At 41.7% G+C, this 19,836-nt stretch overlaps 1 protein-coding gene across 1 annotated transcript in view; it reads right to left on the bottom strand.

Annotated features, from left to right (window-relative positions):
• Positions 1-2,381: 2,381 nt before the first annotated feature.
• The window catches only part of WDPCP (WD repeat containing planar cell polarity effector), a 90,368-nt gene continuing 72,913 nt past the window's right edge, over positions 2,382-19,836 (bottom strand). Inside the window, exons 14-15 of the mRNA XM_010575045.1 lie at positions 3,074-3,209; positions 2,382-2,445 (exon numbers count right to left, since the gene is read on the bottom strand). Of these exons, the coding sequence (XP_010573347.1) occupies positions 2,382-2,445; positions 3,074-3,209 (200 nt within the window). The remainder of the gene's footprint in view (positions 2,446-3,073; positions 3,210-19,836) is intronic.

The raw sequence follows: 19,836 nt of genomic DNA on the forward strand, positions 1-19,836 counted from the left end.
AAAGAGAGCAGCAGTACATTCCCTCACACTAAACTTGGAGCAACACTCCAGAGCCCAGATCTGAGCTGACTCTTGTCGTATCACCAGCAAGGGCATTTGCTGTAGGAAGTCATGGTATGCCAACATGCAGGGGATGCAGCAAACAAAAGTTAAAGGCTAACCTTGTTCCCCAGACTACAATCAAGTCCTCAGAGACAGTATCTCAGGGATTTAAATGATGCTGAGGAGATAAATCAACAAGTTGCCTACAGTAATACATATAAAGCATGGCTGAAGTGACTTGGCCAAGACAGGAGGCTGTATTGTGCATGGGGTTAGGGAACAGAGAAGAAGAGTAGTAAATCTATTACAAAAATGGAATTTTCTTCTGTTTTTCTTGAGGGGAAAGACTTCAGAAGTAAATAGGAAACAATTCAAGACGTACATTTATCTCACTGGTGAGCAGAATACATAAACACTGAAGACTGGTGTTAAACAGCATGAGAAATGGAGAAAGTCAATAATGAAACAAAAAATGACCAAGCTAATGAATGACAAAGGGCCTTTACAGGAGAGAGAATGTGTCCTGATTATTGATTTTGAAACTGCAGGTAGTGGTTGGAGGCTGGGAAGAAGTGGACAGTGGAAATGTCAGATATGAATTTGTGATGTGGAAATCAGTTAGAATAATAATGTTGCTGTGCACTACCAAGACACTCAGCTGCAAGCACTATACAGCTGCGATTTCATAAACTTCACTGCGTTTTAGTAAGGTGTTGTCGCCATTTTTTGAGTGAATTCACTGAGGCAGCAGAAAGCAAATATGATTTAATTTTGGGTTCACATGTTGGATTGATTTAAAGAAATTTCCTCATGTGTTGCGTAACCATCTATCCATTATAAACTGTGTCCTCTGCTCATGTCTCAGATTAGGCAGCCAAATCTCTAGTAATGCTGGAGTATCTTGGCCAGAGAGATGAAACATTACAACGACTGCAGAACTGAGAATGTCTGTGTTTATGTAGGTTCCTAACACTGAAAACCTGTCTTTCTTTATACAAATCTCTTCACATGAAGAAATCTGATGCAGACTTGGCAGCAGACGTATTGTAGAAAACAAACTCTGTGAAACTGGAGGCAAAACGCAAGCCACAGTTACGTGCTTGTAACCATCTGTGGGTTTTTTTAAGCACAGAGAAGAGGTTGTCGGAGTCACCTGTGCCTCAGCAGGTGACCTTCCCAGCCAGCTGGTGTTGTCACAGGGAGTGCCTTTAAAACTCAAATTCGTGTTGGCAGGCTTCAAGCTGCTATGGCTAGCCAGGGGGGCTGTGAGAAGTTTTCTTCCACAGCTCTGCAAGAGGCCACCAAAACCTCCAGCCTCTCTTGGAGGAGGTCAGCTGCAAGCACTGGGTGTCAGCAGACGGAGGAGCTGATCGCATGGGTGGGGAGCTTGCTTTATACTCACCAACCTGGCAAGGGGCAAACAAAAGCCTCAGGAAATCCCAGCAGTTTACGCAGCTCCAGTGATTGCAAGGAGCCACTCGTAAGGCTCAGCAACTTTTGGTGGCCCACCTGGGCAGGTGCAGGTGAACATGGTCAAGCCAGGAAGCCCAGGAGTAGGAGTAAAGTTGAACTCTGCAGTCTCTCTCCCAAGATGCCTGATGAAGGCAGACGTGGGACTGCCAGAGATGTGTGAGTCATATCAACCTCCAAAAGGGAAAAGGTGAGCTGAAGGGAGGATAGTGTGTTTATACCTTGGGATCAGAGGCATGTTGGGATTAGTCTCTGCTCTAGCGCTCTGTTAAAGGAGCTCCTTTTATTGGAGCACTTGGAAAGTCCTCTGTAAATATAGTGTCCAGCATGATCTTACTGTCTTTATTGTTTGGCCATATCAATACGGTGCTATCTCCATCCTGAAAGTTAGGACAGAATAATTATGCACTGTATTTTTAAAAGCAGGCCCCATCTCCAAATCCATTAGATAGCCCTGAAAGCTTTAGGCAGTGTTCTGTATCCTAAAAGTTGTAGGCTATATACAAAATAAATATTTCACTAGTGGTGTGCAGCTGGTATAATAGATATTATATCCAATACTGCAAAAGCCCAATCTCTTTATGTGAGGAAAGACAGAAAACTAGGTAATATACAGATGTCCAGAAGGAGAAAGAAATGTGTTTCTTGCCCACATGAAGAGTGTTCAGCATAGTTATATACAAATGGTTGGGATGATTTGTCAATGTGAAAGTTCAATGTTGTACTCACACTAGATTTACTAAAAATGTTCCCACATACAGTAGGCATAGAGAATAAAAATAAGTGCACCTATAGACTCACTGGGAACAAGCAATTGTTTCTTTTCTATCAAGAATGCATGAAGAAAAATAAGAGAATTAAATGTTTTTTTAATCCTTGCAGAAGAGCTGTTTCACTCTAATTTCATCTGTTGCAAGGTGGTGTGCTGCTTCACTAGCAACAAAAGCATTGAAAAAAACCCCCAGTCATCAGACCTGTTGTTTCTCTCATAATAGGTAAGTTTCAGGTTTTAATCAACTTTGGAAGAAGGGCACTCTCAAAAGATCATCCCAGGGATTTTGATCACAGGCTAGTGACGAGCTTACAGAAATCTGTAAAGATCATGTTAGGTTTTTAAAAGTTCTGTTTGCCACCTGTAACTGTTAATTTGCTGCATTTTCATTGCTGTATTTCTCCCTTCTGCACATTCATCAAGGAAGGCTGCATTTGCCCAAATGGTTTAATTCAAAAATGGTTGTGCTAGTGCATATTAAATGCTCAAAAACTGTCTATGTTTCTGGAGATTGCTTTGTGTCCATGCCATGTCCTTTTGGCTTCCAAGTTTTACTTAGTTCCTGCTTCGTGTCTTAATGTTTTATTGTGTTTACAGTCACGATGCAGATGACAACTGAGGTTGTGAGGAAAGGTCAGAATATCAAACATAAATTTCAGAAGTATTTTAGTTATTTTTTCTCCCTTCCCTTCCATTTTCTGTTATGGAAATACAGGATTTTCCTTGCCCTTACGAAACATCTTTGACAGACACAGAAGTTGCCCGGGTGCCCTTTCCTGTGCCACTCACCTGCAGGACCAGCTCTGTGCTGACGGTCCGATGGCTGGACCAGGAGCAGGCAGGTCACGCTCTCCTCCCTGTTCTGAAGTTTGGTCAATGAAAGCTTCATGAGATGAGTCTTCTTCGTCTGACGGCCCCAGAAGTTCTGTTAAGATGAATCAAGATAAGATATCAGGCTTAGTTAATGCCAAAGTACCAAACAAGTTGCCGACTGTTTGTCTTAGATGTCAATAAGGACAAGGGTGTCCTCTCTTGTAATGGATCCAGTCGAATGGAAAACCACATGCTTATACAGTTTTCACCCTTGACTTTTCCCCTTGAAAAGAAGGCCAAGTAGCTAACAACCAGCAACAATAACACATCCAAGTGTTTTTGGAAGGGAGGGAGTGAGTGTGCGTTGGCTTTAGTTAGCAAGGAGGAAATGCCTTCTCTAAATTGTCAACTACAGAAGGTCTAGCTGGCTGCCAAACGCTGCTGTGTGTGAGTATTTCACTGTTGCCATATGGATCCAAGTCTGAGCAGTTGGACTCTTCCCCCACAAGGCTATGTGTAACTCCTTCCTTTAAAAATGAAGACTTTCCTTAGTTTTGTTTCAAAATATTTTGGTTCACAACCAAGACCTGAACTCTTCAGGTAGGTGAAGGAGAGGTTTTCAATTCTGAAGTTCCAGTCTGAGCCCTTCGGGGAAGGAAATTGTTTGAAAATACCTGAGCCACCAAAAAATATAGAGGAGGAATTGCATATTCTAGGTGTGAGACTTAAAATAAATAAAAAATATAATCAAACCCCAGGCTAGCAGAGTTTGGATTAAGGGAAAAAAATCCTGTTACAGATAAAGACTTTAAAAGATTTTTCTCAAAATTGTAAGAACCTTTTGCGTTTTTTCTTTTTTAATCCTGTTTTTCTCCCCTTGTTCTCTGCCTTCCCGGCTCCTGTATAAGCTAATCTGCACGATACCCATGGTAACACCACGGGCAGTGCGAAGAATATAATGCTCTTGCGAGCGTTGCCATACTGCTAGTTTACATTTTGGCCAGAGACCCAGAATGCTCACCAGCTTAGGAGGGCAAATCTACTTGTAAGCGTTTCTGAATCTCCGAGTACTAAAAAGCAAATGCTGTTAAGATTGCTGCAAACTATTTCTACTCTTCATGCTACCTAAATATTATTAGCATCTGCGGTGCGCGAGAGGGTGAAGTGTGGCAACCAATTTGGCTTTTTCAGGTAACTGATATTCTCCGTCTGGGCTGCCGTTTGCCACACATGGAGAAACGTGGGGAATTGCTGAAAACAACCAACTCGGTCAGGGGCAACACACCTCCAAGCACGCACACCACGTTACAATAAATAAAGGAGCTAAACTGGCTCTCATACAATTTCTCCTCTACCTGGAATAAAACATCCAAAGAAAAAAAAGGAGGGGAGAAAAAAGGTGTTCAAGCAATGCTCTACGTTTAGGAAACGTGACTCAAGGGCAAGTAAAGTAGGTTTCTCTGGAGATCTCTTCTTGGAGCCTGTTGCAGAACGAGCAGCCGAGAGAAGGAGGGGAGCAATATGGAGAACTCACAAAGGCACAGGAGAAACTGCTTTTGATATGGGTGAAGAACTCTGGGAAAGGGCTTAAACAAAATTCCTGTTGATGTGTGTGGAGGCAAAATCCACCATACCTCTCGTGGGACAAACTTTGACAGCCTCTGCTTGGGAACACAGCTCTCACTGCCATGCTTCCACCTGCGAACGGAGTCTTTGGTCCTGAAGAGCTTCCCTCTTCACTTGGTCTTAGCTTTTGAGGGAAATGTTTAACCTTTTAGTTTGCTAAATCTCAAAGCTAAGACTTACAGTGTGAGGTCAAGCTGGTGTAATCAATCTTTTCTTCTCTTTTTTCTTTTTGCACCTACTCAGTAATGTCTAAGGTCTATGTAACCTAAAGTTACAAATTTTTACCAATATATGATGATCATGGCTTCTCCTTAGACGTCACTTCTGAGGCTGACCTAGCTCCAAGGAGCAGTGGCGTTTCAAAACGTAGAACACTGAGAGATGCCCAGAGAGGAGTGTTTATTGAGAAAGGAAACAAAATAGGATTGGGTCAGCTTTGTCTTGATCTCTTTCTATCATACTATTAATTTGCATTTTCTCGTACCTGCTGACAACCAGACCTGAATAAATCACAGCCCTCTCACGTCAATCACTTCAGTGTAACTCACACAGGTGCTCTGGGTAGGACCTAGCAGTTTTGTAATGTGGAGTGGGCTACAATCTGGATGTATTCAGTCCTCGTGTGGCATATTTCGAATACATGAACACTATGAGCAATTATAACCATGGCTGTTGACTTTGATATTTTTGCGCTGTGGATGCAGCAAAGCTACACCTTGTTAAATAATGCTACTGATCCATAGGAACCTCATGGAAAACAGAGCAGTCTGTCATATGCAAGCACACTTGTAGCCAATATTGGGGGATGAGGGGGGTTCTTACCCAAGGGAGTGCAAAAAGATTTCTTTGCATTTTCATATCTAAATTAAATATCTGAAACTGACCTCAAGTTACAAGGATTGAACCTATTCTAGTCTGGGTATACAGCTGCGGTGTTGCAGAAGAACATTAGATAGGATCAGATGCCAGGAGTGGTTTAAAGCCACAAAACCATCAGATATGAGCTCTAGAGTAAAGAAATAAACATTTTTGTTGTGGGACATTGGACTGTGTTGCTTGTGAAAAGTGCTACAGCAGGAAAAACAAATGCACAAGGAACACTGTTTAAACAACACAGCCCTTCCCAAATCAGAGGCAACATATCCCACATTTAATTATAAAGGGAAGGATTTTGGCAACAATGCCATAGAGCTGGGAGAGGGTGGTGGTCCTCACATCTAGATGAGGGCTCTGGCTAGGCTTTGGTGCTTAATAAAGACTTGACTTTGTGCTAGCATTGGAGGTATCACAAGTTGCACCCAAGATTTCATATTCAGGTAATCTGGGATCTTCCTTTGTGTTATTGCACAATAAACTCTTGCTGGTTTTAATTTTAACCTAGTATTTGCTTATCATGTTAGAAGCTGGGGATGTGAATCTGAATTTGAATTTTAAAAACCTGAGAGTTGATATCGCAGCTAACATTGTTTTTTGATCACTGAACTCATTTATCAGATAAAATAGTATGAATTATATTGTGCCAAAAATCTTTATCTACAAAATCCCATTTGTCATGATAAATATTAGGATAATGTTGTCCACACACAGCCGTACAATGCACATTCTGCATTTCCAAAATTTGCTGATAGCCGCTATTGCTATGTCTAGCGCCTGTCTGAAATAGCCAAATACGTTTCTTTACAAGTCCACTAAAATTTTTCCTACGCTTTAATGAACAGGATGCTCTCTGAACATCATAGGCACCTGATGAGCTCTCGTGCCTTCCCTGCTCATATATGTGTCACTATTTAACCATATCTATTCTCTTTTGGATCTGTGTTTGCAAATCAGAAGCTGTTTCCATTCTCCAGTATCGTCCACTGGACTTTCAGGGATAAAAATGCATTTTAAAATGTGCAATCCTGTGGCAAAATGAAAATCTTCTTTTAATATTGTTTGCAAAATTGACAGCTCTACTTAACAGAAGCCATTAAATTATTTACAAAGTAGCTGCTGCTCTTGTAAAAATATAGCCTTTTTTGGGCATGAAAAATAAACTAGTTGATAACTGAGAGATAAGCCATTTGACTTCTTCTTTGTGTGCTGGGCATGGTATGCAGAGCCAATTCTGTAGAATCTGATGTTTACAGAGAAATCGTAATGTACGACCTCCTTAGGCAACAGGGACACAAGAAGCCTTTAAAACGCTGAAGCAAGCATTTAATCAGAACTCTTCATGCTGATCTTTGAAAAATTCAATAAGTTCAAAAAATGTAACTCCTTCTAAAGATAAAATACCATTTTTTTGCTTCAGGAGTTGCAAATATATCCCAATGAACTCCCAGTGAACCACACAGACTTCAGACATACTGCTCTTTTTAAAAAAAGAAGAAGTAAACAGTAGTTTTTCTGAAAGAAACAAAGCAAGGGTGTGAAGAAATGCAAATGGTTAAGAACAGCAAGTGCTGTAAAACAGTATAGTTTAGTAATAACCCAAACAATCTTTTTTTTAGGCATTTAAACAAATTCTTTTTTTTACCTGAATAGCTATTTCCATGTGAATGAGTTCATATCTCCTTTTATTATGCATTAACTTTTTATTTTATTTTATTTTATTGTGATTTTTTTTTTTTATTGGTTTGGTTTGGGTTTTTTTAAGGCAAATGACTGTGAGATTGAGCATGATCTCATGCATTATCAAGTTGCTCCACCTTAACTCTGCCCCAGGTTTTCTCAAATTACATGAAAGTATTTCTAAACTGACTAAGATTCTTTTGGTATCAATACTAGTGGGAACTTCCATTACTGTCTTGAGTGTGGTCAGCTCTTTTTTCTGGTTACAATTGTTTTCCTGAAAACGTCTTTCTAAATAAACAGATTCTAATAAAATCATTCAGTTTCAACAAATTCCTGCAGGGAAACCACACAGCTTTGCGTGTGTGTGTGTGTGTGTGTGTGTGTAAAAATATAACTCTAAACTCCTCAGCTTCTTTTGGTCTAGTTTTCCATGACTTCTTATTTTTAGATTATTTTTTTGTTGTTTTGTTAATTCCCAGTGCTGACATGTTTTCATTTGACAAATATAAACTGTCAAAATACTGTTTTTATAGTACTTTTAAAACTCATTGAGAACAGCTGTTACTGTGGAGAGAGCTGGAAAAGATATGTAAATCAGAATATCTCCCATTTGTGTTGTAATTTAACAATTTGATACCTGAGAAGATAAGGCACTTCAATCACTACTAAGTAGAAGCAACCATTAATGGTAGCATAACATGGCATTATTTCACTAGTTGGATACTAGGCATATTAGCAGCAGCAAAACTGTTTCAGTGGGTGTGCCAGGAAATTTAAGAATTAAAATAAATTTATGTGATAAAACTAAAGAAGTAGTTAACATTTATAAACAACTCTTTTTTTTTTTTTTTGTAGCGTAGACAGTTACATTTCACTTAGCAGTCTTCTGCAGCTTGCAGTGAAACCTGGCTTTAAAACTTTCTGCAAATGGAAATGCCAAGTCTTTACTAGCTCCGGCTGAGATTTCAATCTCTACTACTCATTTGCTCTGCTAGAATCATACACAAAATTAAACTAACTACTATATAGGATGAATAGTTCATTTTATATCTCCCTGGAGCCTAAGTAATCAGGTTCCTTAGGAACTACCCTAGCAGTGTCAATCTTATTTAATTTAAAAAAAAGAAGGCGTGTCTTACAGGGTGATCCAGATGTGGTAGTACCAAGCTGTGATGGGTTGACAGCTGAGAGAGACTGAATAACCAAGGATTTCCTTCAATTCCAGGCTCTTTCACTTCAAAGGCTTGAATAGTGTCCCAGCAATAGAGATATTGCACCTCTAGATTTTATCGGGTTTCCCAAACTATGTGAAGTTTGCCTCATAATCTTGGCAGCAGGCAAGCAGCTCTCCTCTCGGTTGCCGATGCATGTTAACAAGCTGGAGTGCCAAGAGACAAGATGAGCAACCTAAGGCTGCTACTGCTCAGCAATTACAGCAGGCACAGGAGAGAGGACATTCCTGGTGACTAGGCATTTTCTTTGTTTGGTAAGTGGTATTTTAGACCAGGTCTTTATTCTTTTCTTTTCTTTTATTTTCTTTTCTCTTTTCTTTTTCATTTTAAGTGACTATCTAGAAATACCTGTTCTAAAGGAAAGCTGGGCAAAAGCTGCTGGCGAGCAGAGACATTCCCATTGTTTGGGGTGAAGGCTGCAGCAGTGGAAATGTGGGTGCGTGCTCCGGAGCATCTCAGTGAAAGCATTCAGGGAAGACCTGATTATTCTTAAGCGATGCTCTAGAGACTCCACAGAGGCAAAAGTGCCTCTGGCATTGCAAGCCCCAACCCACAACGGGCAAAGCAAGCGCTGCTGAGCTTGCGTGTTCCTTCAGCTGCTCTTCGTGACGCCCGTGTACTGGGCACACCCTCTGCTTGGCACTTCCAGCCCAAGGACCAAGCGTCTCCGCTCCCGGTTGCCGCCCCCCAGGCATCCAGAGCAGGGAGATCTGCCGGCCAGACTGGAGGCAGGTAGGCTCAGGGGAGAAGAAAACCATTTCAGGGGGTTAATTGAAAGAGAAATACATCTGCAAACACAAGATGCAGAAAGGAAGCCTGCAAATAAATGCTGCCAGCTGGAAGCCGGCCAAACTGATAAAGCAGGAAAGAAATTGAGGGTTAAATGTTTTGGATGCTGAAGGCTTGGAGTTCAAAGAGGAGCTCAAGGAAACTCCCAGCCACCAAGTCCATAGAAAGATGCTCTAGGCAAACACAAGCCTTCTGCAGGACAGCTTTATCCCAAACAGTTTCCAAAAGGGAATAGTTCGGACAAATGGTTAAGGGATATCTTTTAGCGCCTGGGAGATCTTGTGCAACGGAAGACAATGCCCACAGGTGAGCTATGGCTGAGGGGTAGAAGTTGCTTTCCACAGGGAAATGGATGAGAAGTGCATCTTCCTATATTGGGTTGGAAGAATAAAGTGTAGCTGTGGATGTATTTTCATTCCTTGGTAGAAAGAGGCAGAAGGAAGCTGCTCCTCCAGGCCAGGAGGTGTGGGAAACCAGGCAACGCTGGCAGTCACTCTGCCTTCCCTGGAGCATCAGCTCCTGTCCACATCAGGAGGGGGTACTGTACCTGATGTCAACCCAGTTTTCACCAGGTATATAAGGGCTGAGGGATTGCAACTAGAAACTCCTGCCTAAATCCCAGGGAGAAAACACCATTAGAAGGATGCCTTCTTTTCCAAAGAAAATCTCTGTTTTAGGTCTGCATGGGCTACTGTTTTCTATGCAGTGGACTGGGGGTAGGAAAGCCGCATTTTTCCACTGGACCAGGAAGTTGTACTCAAAACAGAGGATGGGACAAATGGTGATGTGTCTCTCTGATATAACACTCTCTGTGCCAGGCCCTTCCGGTGGTTTTCTGACAAGGACCCTGGCTATACAAGATGACCACCTTGGTCTTCAGACAGCCTTTTTTTTAATCAGCTGAGGTCGGAGTCCTTTACAAATGAGGTCTGCATTGTTATCCCACGCTACAACAGGGTACAAGAGTGGCACGAGGACAGCAAGGCATGGCTGCGTAACACTAAGGCTCTTAGTGCAGAAATTACATTTACAGGTGGGAAAGTCTTAGTTGTAGTATCAACATTTTTTGAGCAGGTGCATAACTATGCCATAGCACGGGAGCAAGGCTAGAGTTCAAGAGCTAGCTAATTGTATCTCTCTCAAAAAGGAATTGCCTCAGACCAGTTAATTTGTCAAGATAACGAATTGCAGCAATTCTCCTTGTTTGGAGCTGGGCCACTAACACTGATCTGAACTGTATTTAAACTCTTGATGACAGAGACTGAAAAAGATATTGCAATACTGGAGGTACAGGTTCCTAAAGCGAAACTGCATGTACAGCTAGAGTTGAGAGGCAGCAAGGGCATGCGAGTACACATCCTGCATATCCCTTAGATATGAAGAAATTCCCTGGGGCACCGACTCTGGTGCCTGGGCAGGCAGAGTTCATCTTGAATCTTTGGGAGTGACTGAGGTCCAAAAAGGATAATATAGTACCCATCGAGTCTTGATTTCTGCAATATGAGATAACACAACCACAGTTTTTACCTCCCCCCTTCCAAAAAAAGAAACAGACCCCAGAAGTACTGATTTGAAGTTATTGAAGGTTTTCTGGTAGCCGCAAGAAAAAACACTCTGTGGGCCTGATGCTGTGATTCCCATGGCACTGTAGCCTCCCAACCTCTGGGTTGCTACCACATTTTCCTTTTCTGTGCAGCAGTAGACGTGAACAAGTTTGGAGGAGAGGAAAAGCAGAAGAAAGCTTCAGTAAAAAAGCAGGCTTAGCCCAATGACTGTCCTCTATTTCTGCTGAAAGTGAAGTAGACAGCATCAGGTAACATTTTCATTTCTGAGGTATGTTCTTGTGCCAGACCTTCTCCTCTGGCTGCCAGGTGTTCCTTCCCCCACAAGAGAAACACGGACCAGAATAAATCCTGTACATTGACTCAGGGGAACTGAAAAGAATCAGGGGTGAGCAATACCATCCCTGAAGGATGCTCCAGATATACTTAAGTTGGGGAGCAGGACCCACTTTCCCTGGGCCTCACTGGGGTGCTCCTCCAAAGAAGCTAGGACAAAGCCTCTGCTGTTGCTGCTGGTATCTCCTATGAGTGGAGTAGGACACATTGAAGTCTCTTCCATCTGTGCTCCAGCAGTGCTTTTTGGTGTTAGAAAAAGCAGGAATGTTTTCAGAAATCATTTCATGCTGTTAAGTTAAGCAGAAATAATGTCAGGTAAAGACAGAAGTATGAAGACCTTTGACAAAGACAACCTAACTCCCGCCTTGCATTGGCACACCCTTTCTGGGAAAAGGATGCACCAAAAACAAAATTGGTTGTTGATGGCTGTGCAACTATGTCAGTGCCTTAAAAAGCATCAACATGCGAAATTAGCCACACAGCTCATTTCAGAATATTCCTGCTGAATGGTCTACTTAGGAATGAAATTACTTTCTTTCTCATGTTATTCAGAATAATTACGCTCTACCTGTAAGTCCACTTAATTTAGAAAAGTAAAGTGGCTTTTATTTTGGAATAAGTGCATCCACAGGCAGAGTTCTTTCAAAATAGCTAATCTGGTCATTGCCACATGTAAACAAGCCCTTATAAATTGATGGGGATGGTAAAGAACTCATGGAGGTATGGCCCAGGACTTCTTACTCAATTTGCAAGCACTTAGACCTATCTTCCTTAGGGCTAATATGGTGATCAACAGAGCTTACAGAGAGCCAGGCTCAATTTAAACAACACAGTCGTATGTTTGAAAAAGAAATGAGCTTTTGAAAACTGTCTCCTCCTGTTGTCCCCTCAAGTTCCAAGTCTATCTTGCTTGAGTTGATCCTCACTTTTAAATACCACAGTTGAGTGGTAATCTAGGATTTAATAGATCTCAGAAGTGTTGATTGCCCATAAGTTTGAATCTAAGGCTGGTAGGAGCTGGACATGAAGTGCGTGCAGCCTCTTTAGAACAAGCGAGTGACTGATAAAGGGTAACTTTATGTTGCTTGCAGCTAGTTTCTTGGCTTTGGCTGCAGTAGAAATATTTTGCTGTGTGCAGATTGCAAAGAGAGGCTTAAATGTTAAGGTAGAAAATTATAGAAAGAACAGATCTTTGCAGGATGGGTTATGTCATCTTGTGCAATATGTAGGGTGCTTATCTGTTTTTCTTCCCAAGACTCTTCTGCTGCTGGAGTGCTCCTGGGAAAGAAAGGGCCATCTCAGACTGGAGATCGAGGCTGAGGTTGCTCTGACTGTGTTTGCGGTGGCTTAGTGCATGTGTCCACACAGCATGGCAGCAGCAAGAGCTATGTGGGAGATGCAAAGTGACCTAGATCAGCACCCCTAATTCCTGCAGCTGTGCTAGTTGCTCTGTCCTGTGCAAGTGTGATGTGAACCAAATACCAGTCATGTAAGAGACTGACCTTGTTTTCTTGGAGAAACCTGTGTAAAAATGGATATAACAACACTCTTGACACTTACCTCACAGGATGTTGTGAAGCTTAATTAAATGTGCGCAAAAGCATTTTGAGATCCTTAGATGAAAGATGTTTTTATAAATGCAAATTATAATAATTATGGCTAGTAACCACCATCAACTACTGAAACAATTAATTCAGGTTGCTGCAGGCCATCACAACATCGTGTGCAAAGAGGCATCAGCCATTTAATGACATATATGTTGCGTGAGAACTCAAAGCCTTAAAAATGTTGTAAACAAAGAGGAAAAAACTACACACTCGGGGCTTGCCCCTGCTGGCTGCAGTTGGTGGAAGTTTCCTCTATTGCTTCCATCACCCCCCTGTTCGCATTGCGACTCAGCCCCAAGACAAGGAGCCCACCTTAAAGATTGCATCACTGGGATAATTTTAAGTCCCTATGGTTTTTATACTTAACATTGCAAAGAAACTGAAAATGACTGCAAATAGCTTGGCTCACAAAAATCAGGAAATACATAAATATAACTCTTTTTTTTGGTTAATTCTCCCTCTCCCCCCCCAGCCCAGCCTGCTTATAGCATCACAGAATAGACTTTGGCTACAGGGTATTATCCAGCTGACTTTCCAAGGGCGAAAACAAAAGCTAAGCAATCAAGATGTGTCTGGCCAAATACTTAAAGGCCCAGTGCACACATTTAGTTGACAACTGACTGAAATCTGAACCATTTTGCTCAGCCTTTCTTGTTGCTTCAAAACTGATTTGGGCTTAAATAGCTAAAACCTACAGGTGTTTAAATGCTCTCCCTTGTCAGCAGAACAGCCTCATCAGACATGGTCTGAGGATGTGGTCAGACTGGAAGAGATATCCAAAGACCCCACAGGTGAATCCCAAAGAGCAGGCTAGCCCACCTGTGCCCCTCAGGCTTATTTCATTGCTCGCCTTTAAAGACAAAAATTCAGAAGAGTAGTAGTTACTAAGCAGCCAACTTACCAAAGCAATTAGGCTAAATGCACTGCAGCTAGAAATTTAAGCAATGCACTGAATTTAATTTGAGAATTCATGGTCATAAGACTGAAACCTTTAACATTTAACCTAGCAGCAAATTAAATCAGCTTTCTGATTAAGTGAAAAATTCTATGCTATTGAAGTTTGAAAGTGTGAAGCACACACTTATTAAAAGGAGTTTTTTTTCTTTTTCTTTTAATGAAGAAAAACTTGGGACCAGTTAGTTGCCTAATCCAAATAATGGAAAAATGGGGATACTACCTGTAAATAAAGCCCAAATTACAAAACAGTATTGCTTTCCGGCCTCTGCCAGACTAATGTGCTCATAGTCAGTGGGTTTCATGGAAAAAAAATGTTACTCATACTGGAAGGTTGTATAGACTAAACTTACTCAGACATTAATGAGCTTAATACCTGCATAGTTTAACAGGAGCTAGCTTTCCATGTAGCAAAATTGAAAATGCTTATATATTTTTTTTCAGTCCCTTTAAAAATACTGACTTTCTAGAATACTTTTTGTGCTTTAAGAATTAGGATACTAAGTTGGGAATTTTTTGGATAAGTTTTCATAAATTGAGGGCCAAGTTTTTATGGGGTCTGTGCGTGTGTGCATCTGCATAGAAAATTAGCAACACTGGTGCAATGTATAGAAAACATGCTACACAGTAGGTACCAACATATTATTTTAAACCTACAAAGTCTAAAACTTTATTGTGATGTGTAGATATATATGCAAGTTGTGGGTTTGCACACAATATGCATAGTGACATCCTGTTGCTGAGCTCTCTTAATGACACTTATAAGGTGCTCTGTTCAATGTCTCTTGGCTAAATCCTACAATATGAGATAAAACCATGCGTTTTCTAAATGCACCTCAAGGCACTAGGACATAAAAGAAGTTGGGGTATTAGAGCACATCTTGTTTTAACCATCTCCAGAGCACCCTGACTGACACTTTACAATTTACAAGAAAGGTGTGGCTAATAAAGCCACTGAAGCAGATATAAGGGCAGGTCCTCCCTGATAGGCATTTACGGCCCGTCACTCACCCTCTCCAGTGCTTTGCTGCACAGACTTGCTGATAACCACCAGCACATTCTGTGGCGAGGGTGCCCAGAGGCCTTAAAAGCCGATGTGACTGTATCGGCATCTGAAAACCCCGACTGACAGGCGCACACTTTTCCTTTTCACCCGTTACCATTAGAAAAGACTAATTTAGAGGGAAAATGTAAAGTTTTGGAAAGGGGACACACCACACTTCATATGCCCTTTCAAAGGGGAAATGTAACCTTGTAGAAACAGCAGGTTTTTCCTTCCCAGGCTGTTCCTTGCACTCCCTGGGAAGACCTTCATCTGATTGGTATCCCTCAATTACAGAGTGGCATGAATACCAGAGGTTTGGTTTTTTTTAAAAACTTCATGGAGGTAGTTTACACTATATGCTGCCTTCTGCAAATGTTGTCCTAAAAATTTTAGGACAACACAAACACAAATACTTTCTCCCTGCCTATTTAAATAAACTCCGTCAGCAGGAGCAGTGGCTGTGGATGCTGCTTGGGAAGCTCAGAGCCCCAGAGGGAGCTGTGGGCAGTTCCTGGCATTGCTTGTGCTTCTGAAGGCAACCAGGAGGAAAGTCCATGGGAAGTGATGCAAAGAGCTGATGCCTGATTCCAGGAAAAAAAAAAAAAAATCACCATGGCTCCTGCTGAAGTCCCCTCACTGCCCCATTTCATTCCCTTTCTTGCTCCTCTTCTCATTGAAGTAGACAACAGGAGTTTGGAGATAAGATTCTGTCTCAGACAGATGCTCATCTTTTCAGGAAAAAACATTACTTTTTTTTAAAAAGAAGGTAATTAACCTTGACTGCATTCTCTGATATCTGTTGAATACAGCATTGCTTGTCAGCCACTCCCTTCATCACTTAAAGTGCATTTTGTATCCATGGAAAGCAATTAATGTTCAATAGGGAAAGTTTGCCATTACACAGCATCTTTCTGCATTCCTGCATTGCCGCAGCGGTTTTTTCTTTCCTCACATGCCACCACCAGTCCTTCTCACACAGATGTGCATCATCCAGAGATGCTTACTATCTACCTGGTTACTACTGTGTCCTTCTAGTCCTTCTTTACAGCCTGACTCTGCTCCCTCTGCCTCTTCTCTGACTTTGGGTGGAAACTCTTCCTTGCAATTCACGTTTTATGGGACACTTTTGGACTGGTTTAGGCTGCAGCCTAAACCAGTTCTCCATTGCAGGGAGAAAGGATCAGTCAGAGGGAAACTGTCACCACGATCCTTTCTGATCTGTAAAGAGCGGCTTGAAGCAACTCTCTCTACAAGAACAGTGCTTGGTTTAAAGCAGGCTTACAGCTCTCTGCTGCTTTCAGGTCTATTTTACTAATGATTTTCCTTCAAAATTAGCAAAATTACCTTTGGACTCACCTAAACTAACTCTGAGTGAGAGTGCCATGTGAGCAGGTTGTGCCTGGCCCTGGAGCCTCTACTTACACCTACCCTGGGGCCCCGATGGCACCGGGGGTACAGCCAGCTACAATGGCCAGTGCTGCAGGTTTCTCAAACTGCTAGCCCAGCTGGCATTTTCATCTGCTCCCTTTATACCACAAACAAGAAGAACAAACTGGTCTGAAACCACATGTAAAAATAAGGAGCTCTTAAATTCATATTTCTGAAGTCAAAATAGATGTGTAGGATAGCAGGATCTCTCAAGCACCCACCAGTACCAATATAAAGAAAGGTTTAATCACTGGTATTTAAGACAGTACAAAGCAAAAGAGAAAGAGGGTGCAAGGAAGCTGAACTATAGGACACAGCTTTCTAGGCAAGCTGAGTAGCATAAGGAGTGGAAGAACATCATCATGGCAACTCTTAATATGAAAATGGTCAAGGATTACTTCACAATCTTGTATTAGCAGGTGGCTGGAGCCATTTAATCAGGCATCTTTTCTATTCCTAATGCCTATAATTATCTGTTACAAGGACAAGGTCAAATTGGCACATGAGTTTTTCTTTCCCCACCCCCAACTTGAAGGGGGGCAGGGCTACCAAATTTTGGAAGTCTTTGCTCTCATAAAGAGAACTGCAGCTATCCAACCTGGGGAATTATAGCAGAGATGGTACCTGAGGATCCTTGCTTTGGCTAGGATTACTCTGGGCTCTGCAGTTCATGCTCAGAACTAACGACTCCTGTGTCATGCAGTGACTAGAAAACTGGAAGTAGCTAAAAGAAAAGCCAGCATGTTCAGATGGTCATCTCAGCAGCATGGTGCTACTCAAGATTAAATTTATCAATATAAAAAACCCCCACCAAATTTAAGCAATGCTCACAATCTCTTCCATCTCAAAGGAGAAAAGAGGAAGGCAAAGTTGAATCCAAATGATCTTCTTGCACTACTGATTCCCTGATCCTTGTGAAGGTCAAGCTGATTTAGCCATTATGCTGACCTGATCTACATCTGATTAAAGTTAATGGTGGAAACATTTCCAGTGCCAAACATAAGGCAAAAAAATGCTATCCTACAAGTACTTGAGGTATTCTCAGTACTAGAGGGAACTGGAGAATATTTTTAAAATTAATTTTCTTCTGAAAATACTTTTTTCCCCAAAACCTGATTTTTATTTTAAAACTGTACTAACTTTCAAAACTCCCAAGGAACCAAAACCTGTTTGCTACCTCTGCCATCTCATTTTGGGAAGCACCCGAAACTTTGTTTAAAAACAATTGCAAACTCCTTAATATATGTCATACTTTTACTATTTCTTCATCATGCATACCACGGAGACACCAAAATAAGGTAATATTTCAGACACAAAAAATTGCTTTAAAACTAGTTTTTAAGTTTTTATATCTTTTTCTTCTGAATGAGTGGAACTTTTAGTTGTTTTCCTAACACAGTATTTTAACCATCTATAAGCATTAACATCGGCAGGCATCAACTTACATGAGTAATTTAACATTTACCTATGGGCAAAGTAGTTTACCTCCTGTGGACTGCAAATTACTAATAGTATTGACTGTTTCTTTTACCCCCAAATAAGGTGTCATATCAGTGTGTGCTGAAGCTCTTGTCCTGGTTTTGTAAATATTACACTTTGACAACTGCAGCACCTGGAACCTGGGACACACTGAATGCAATGCAGACGGACTTATCTGTTAGTAAATAACTTCAATCAGGTGATGGAAAAACGTGGGGGAAAAAAAATGTTTCTTGCTTTCCTCAACCTTCCTCTCAGTTGCATATTGTATTTTCCCTGAGTCGAAAATGAGAAGTTTAGAATGGGGTGGCATCTCTGCATGTCCCAAAATAGCCTTTGTGTATCATGGTTGTTGTCACACTGACACCTAATGGCAGACATGAACGAGAGTGTTAGGCTGATTTTCCCAGGGGTGAATTTTACCCTATGTTGTAAAAATTCCTTCAAATTATAGAAAATAAGTGAGCTTAGAAAATGGACTTCACTTGACTGTGTGGTTAACCTCTGGGAAGGCAGCGCTGGCAACGCAACACCAGTGGTGAGAAGCTGAGGGCGCAGTGCTGAGTTAGCACGACATGAGTGAGGGGCTGTGGCATGGGACGCAGATGCTGCTGAAAGGATGAGCAGCCCGTCACAGAGAGCTCACACAGTCCCCAAAGGAAAACAAAAGTACTGAAGGCTGAAATGAGCTGGCCAAAGTCATCCAGTACATTGGTGATGGCTGGAAAGGTCTAATTTCATCCAGTCCCTGACCTGCTGTGGTGTTTCTCATCCCAGCAGGTGGGCAGCAAAGCTCTCAAACACACAAGGGAATAGGTTGGGACAGTGTAGTTGATGATAATATATGAAAACAAGGCATTGACCAAAGCTCACACTTCCTTCAGGAATTTTTGAGAAAATCAGGAATTTTTCTGGAATGTTTTACTGTTAAAGTTCTGTTTATTATGGTTATCAGTGGAGTGTTGTGGTCCTAATTCTTCCCTTACATACCTAAGAGGCAACAGCAGCACAGTCAGCAGGACAATCTAGGCTTACATTGCAGGAGACTATGCCCACGCAGGCTTCATATCCACGGCTGTGAGCTAAACAACTCACCACTCGGTGGCTAAAAGCAAGGGCATAAATAAGCACTTTGTAGCTGTTTTTCTTTGGCCACAGTGCATCCTATGTAGTAAAAGAAATAATTAATTGTAGCCATAATCTTTCATCTGGTTAATAAAAGTTTGTGTTATTTAGGCAAAGGTGTGGTGAAATTTAGCAATGGACTTCAAATGATGATTCAGGAGAAGTTTAGACCGGGTCCCAAATCCTTCCTTCCATGGGTTGGTTATCTGGCACAGTCAGAAGGTGAGCTTATGTAAGGCTCCTGATGGTTTATGAGCAGCAACACTCCCAGGTGATGTAAGAGCACATCCTGGGGTTATTCTGCAAGGTCTCTGGGACAGGCCCAGAATCTGCTCTTCACCTGGTGCACTTCAGGCATATTTCGATATCTCCAGGGGGGATTTTCAGCAGTAAGAACATTAGCAAAATAAATGACTAAATTTAGCAGACGTACATGAATAACCATAGCAAGATGTAGCAGAAGGCAGGTTACATCAAGCAAAAAATATAAGCTAGCAGTTGTTATGAAACAATGTTATGTTTTTGGAAGAACTAGAAGTCATTCATAGGTTTTTAACACAATTCTACAGGAAAGAATATTGTCTTCCACGTTCCTTTACAGTGGAAATTTTTAAACTATAAATTAAGTGGTTAATCCATGGTATTTAATTTATGTGAGAACCATACCCTGACTTCTTACTGATCTTGTGGTACACAAGGACTCAAAGCTGTGCTCAGAGCCATCACTGGTGAAGGACAGCAAGAAAGTCCTTCTACTTCCTGCCACTGGTTCCTCATGAGAAGTCAGGCTGAGCCCTGAGCACCATCCAGACGGGGCTGCTGGAGTCAGGCATGGCAAGCCTTTGGGCTGGCATCAAACACGGCCTTGCAGACACGTTTGAAAGGGATCACTTTAAACATGGGCAAGAGCAGGGGGCGAAGCTGTGCCCTTCCAGCGGGCAGTGGATAAGAAGGGACATGGTGCTGGGCAGCCCATAAAGCTCCTGGGGAAGGTGGGTGT

Source organism: Haliaeetus leucocephalus, unplaced genomic scaffold (genome assembly GCF_000737465.1).
Source record: "Haliaeetus leucocephalus isolate CR32 unplaced genomic scaffold, Haliaeetus_leucocephalus-4.0 Scaffold450, whole genome shotgun sequence".
NCBI classification, from domain to species: domain Eukaryota; kingdom Metazoa; phylum Chordata; class Aves; order Accipitriformes; family Accipitridae; genus Haliaeetus; species Haliaeetus leucocephalus.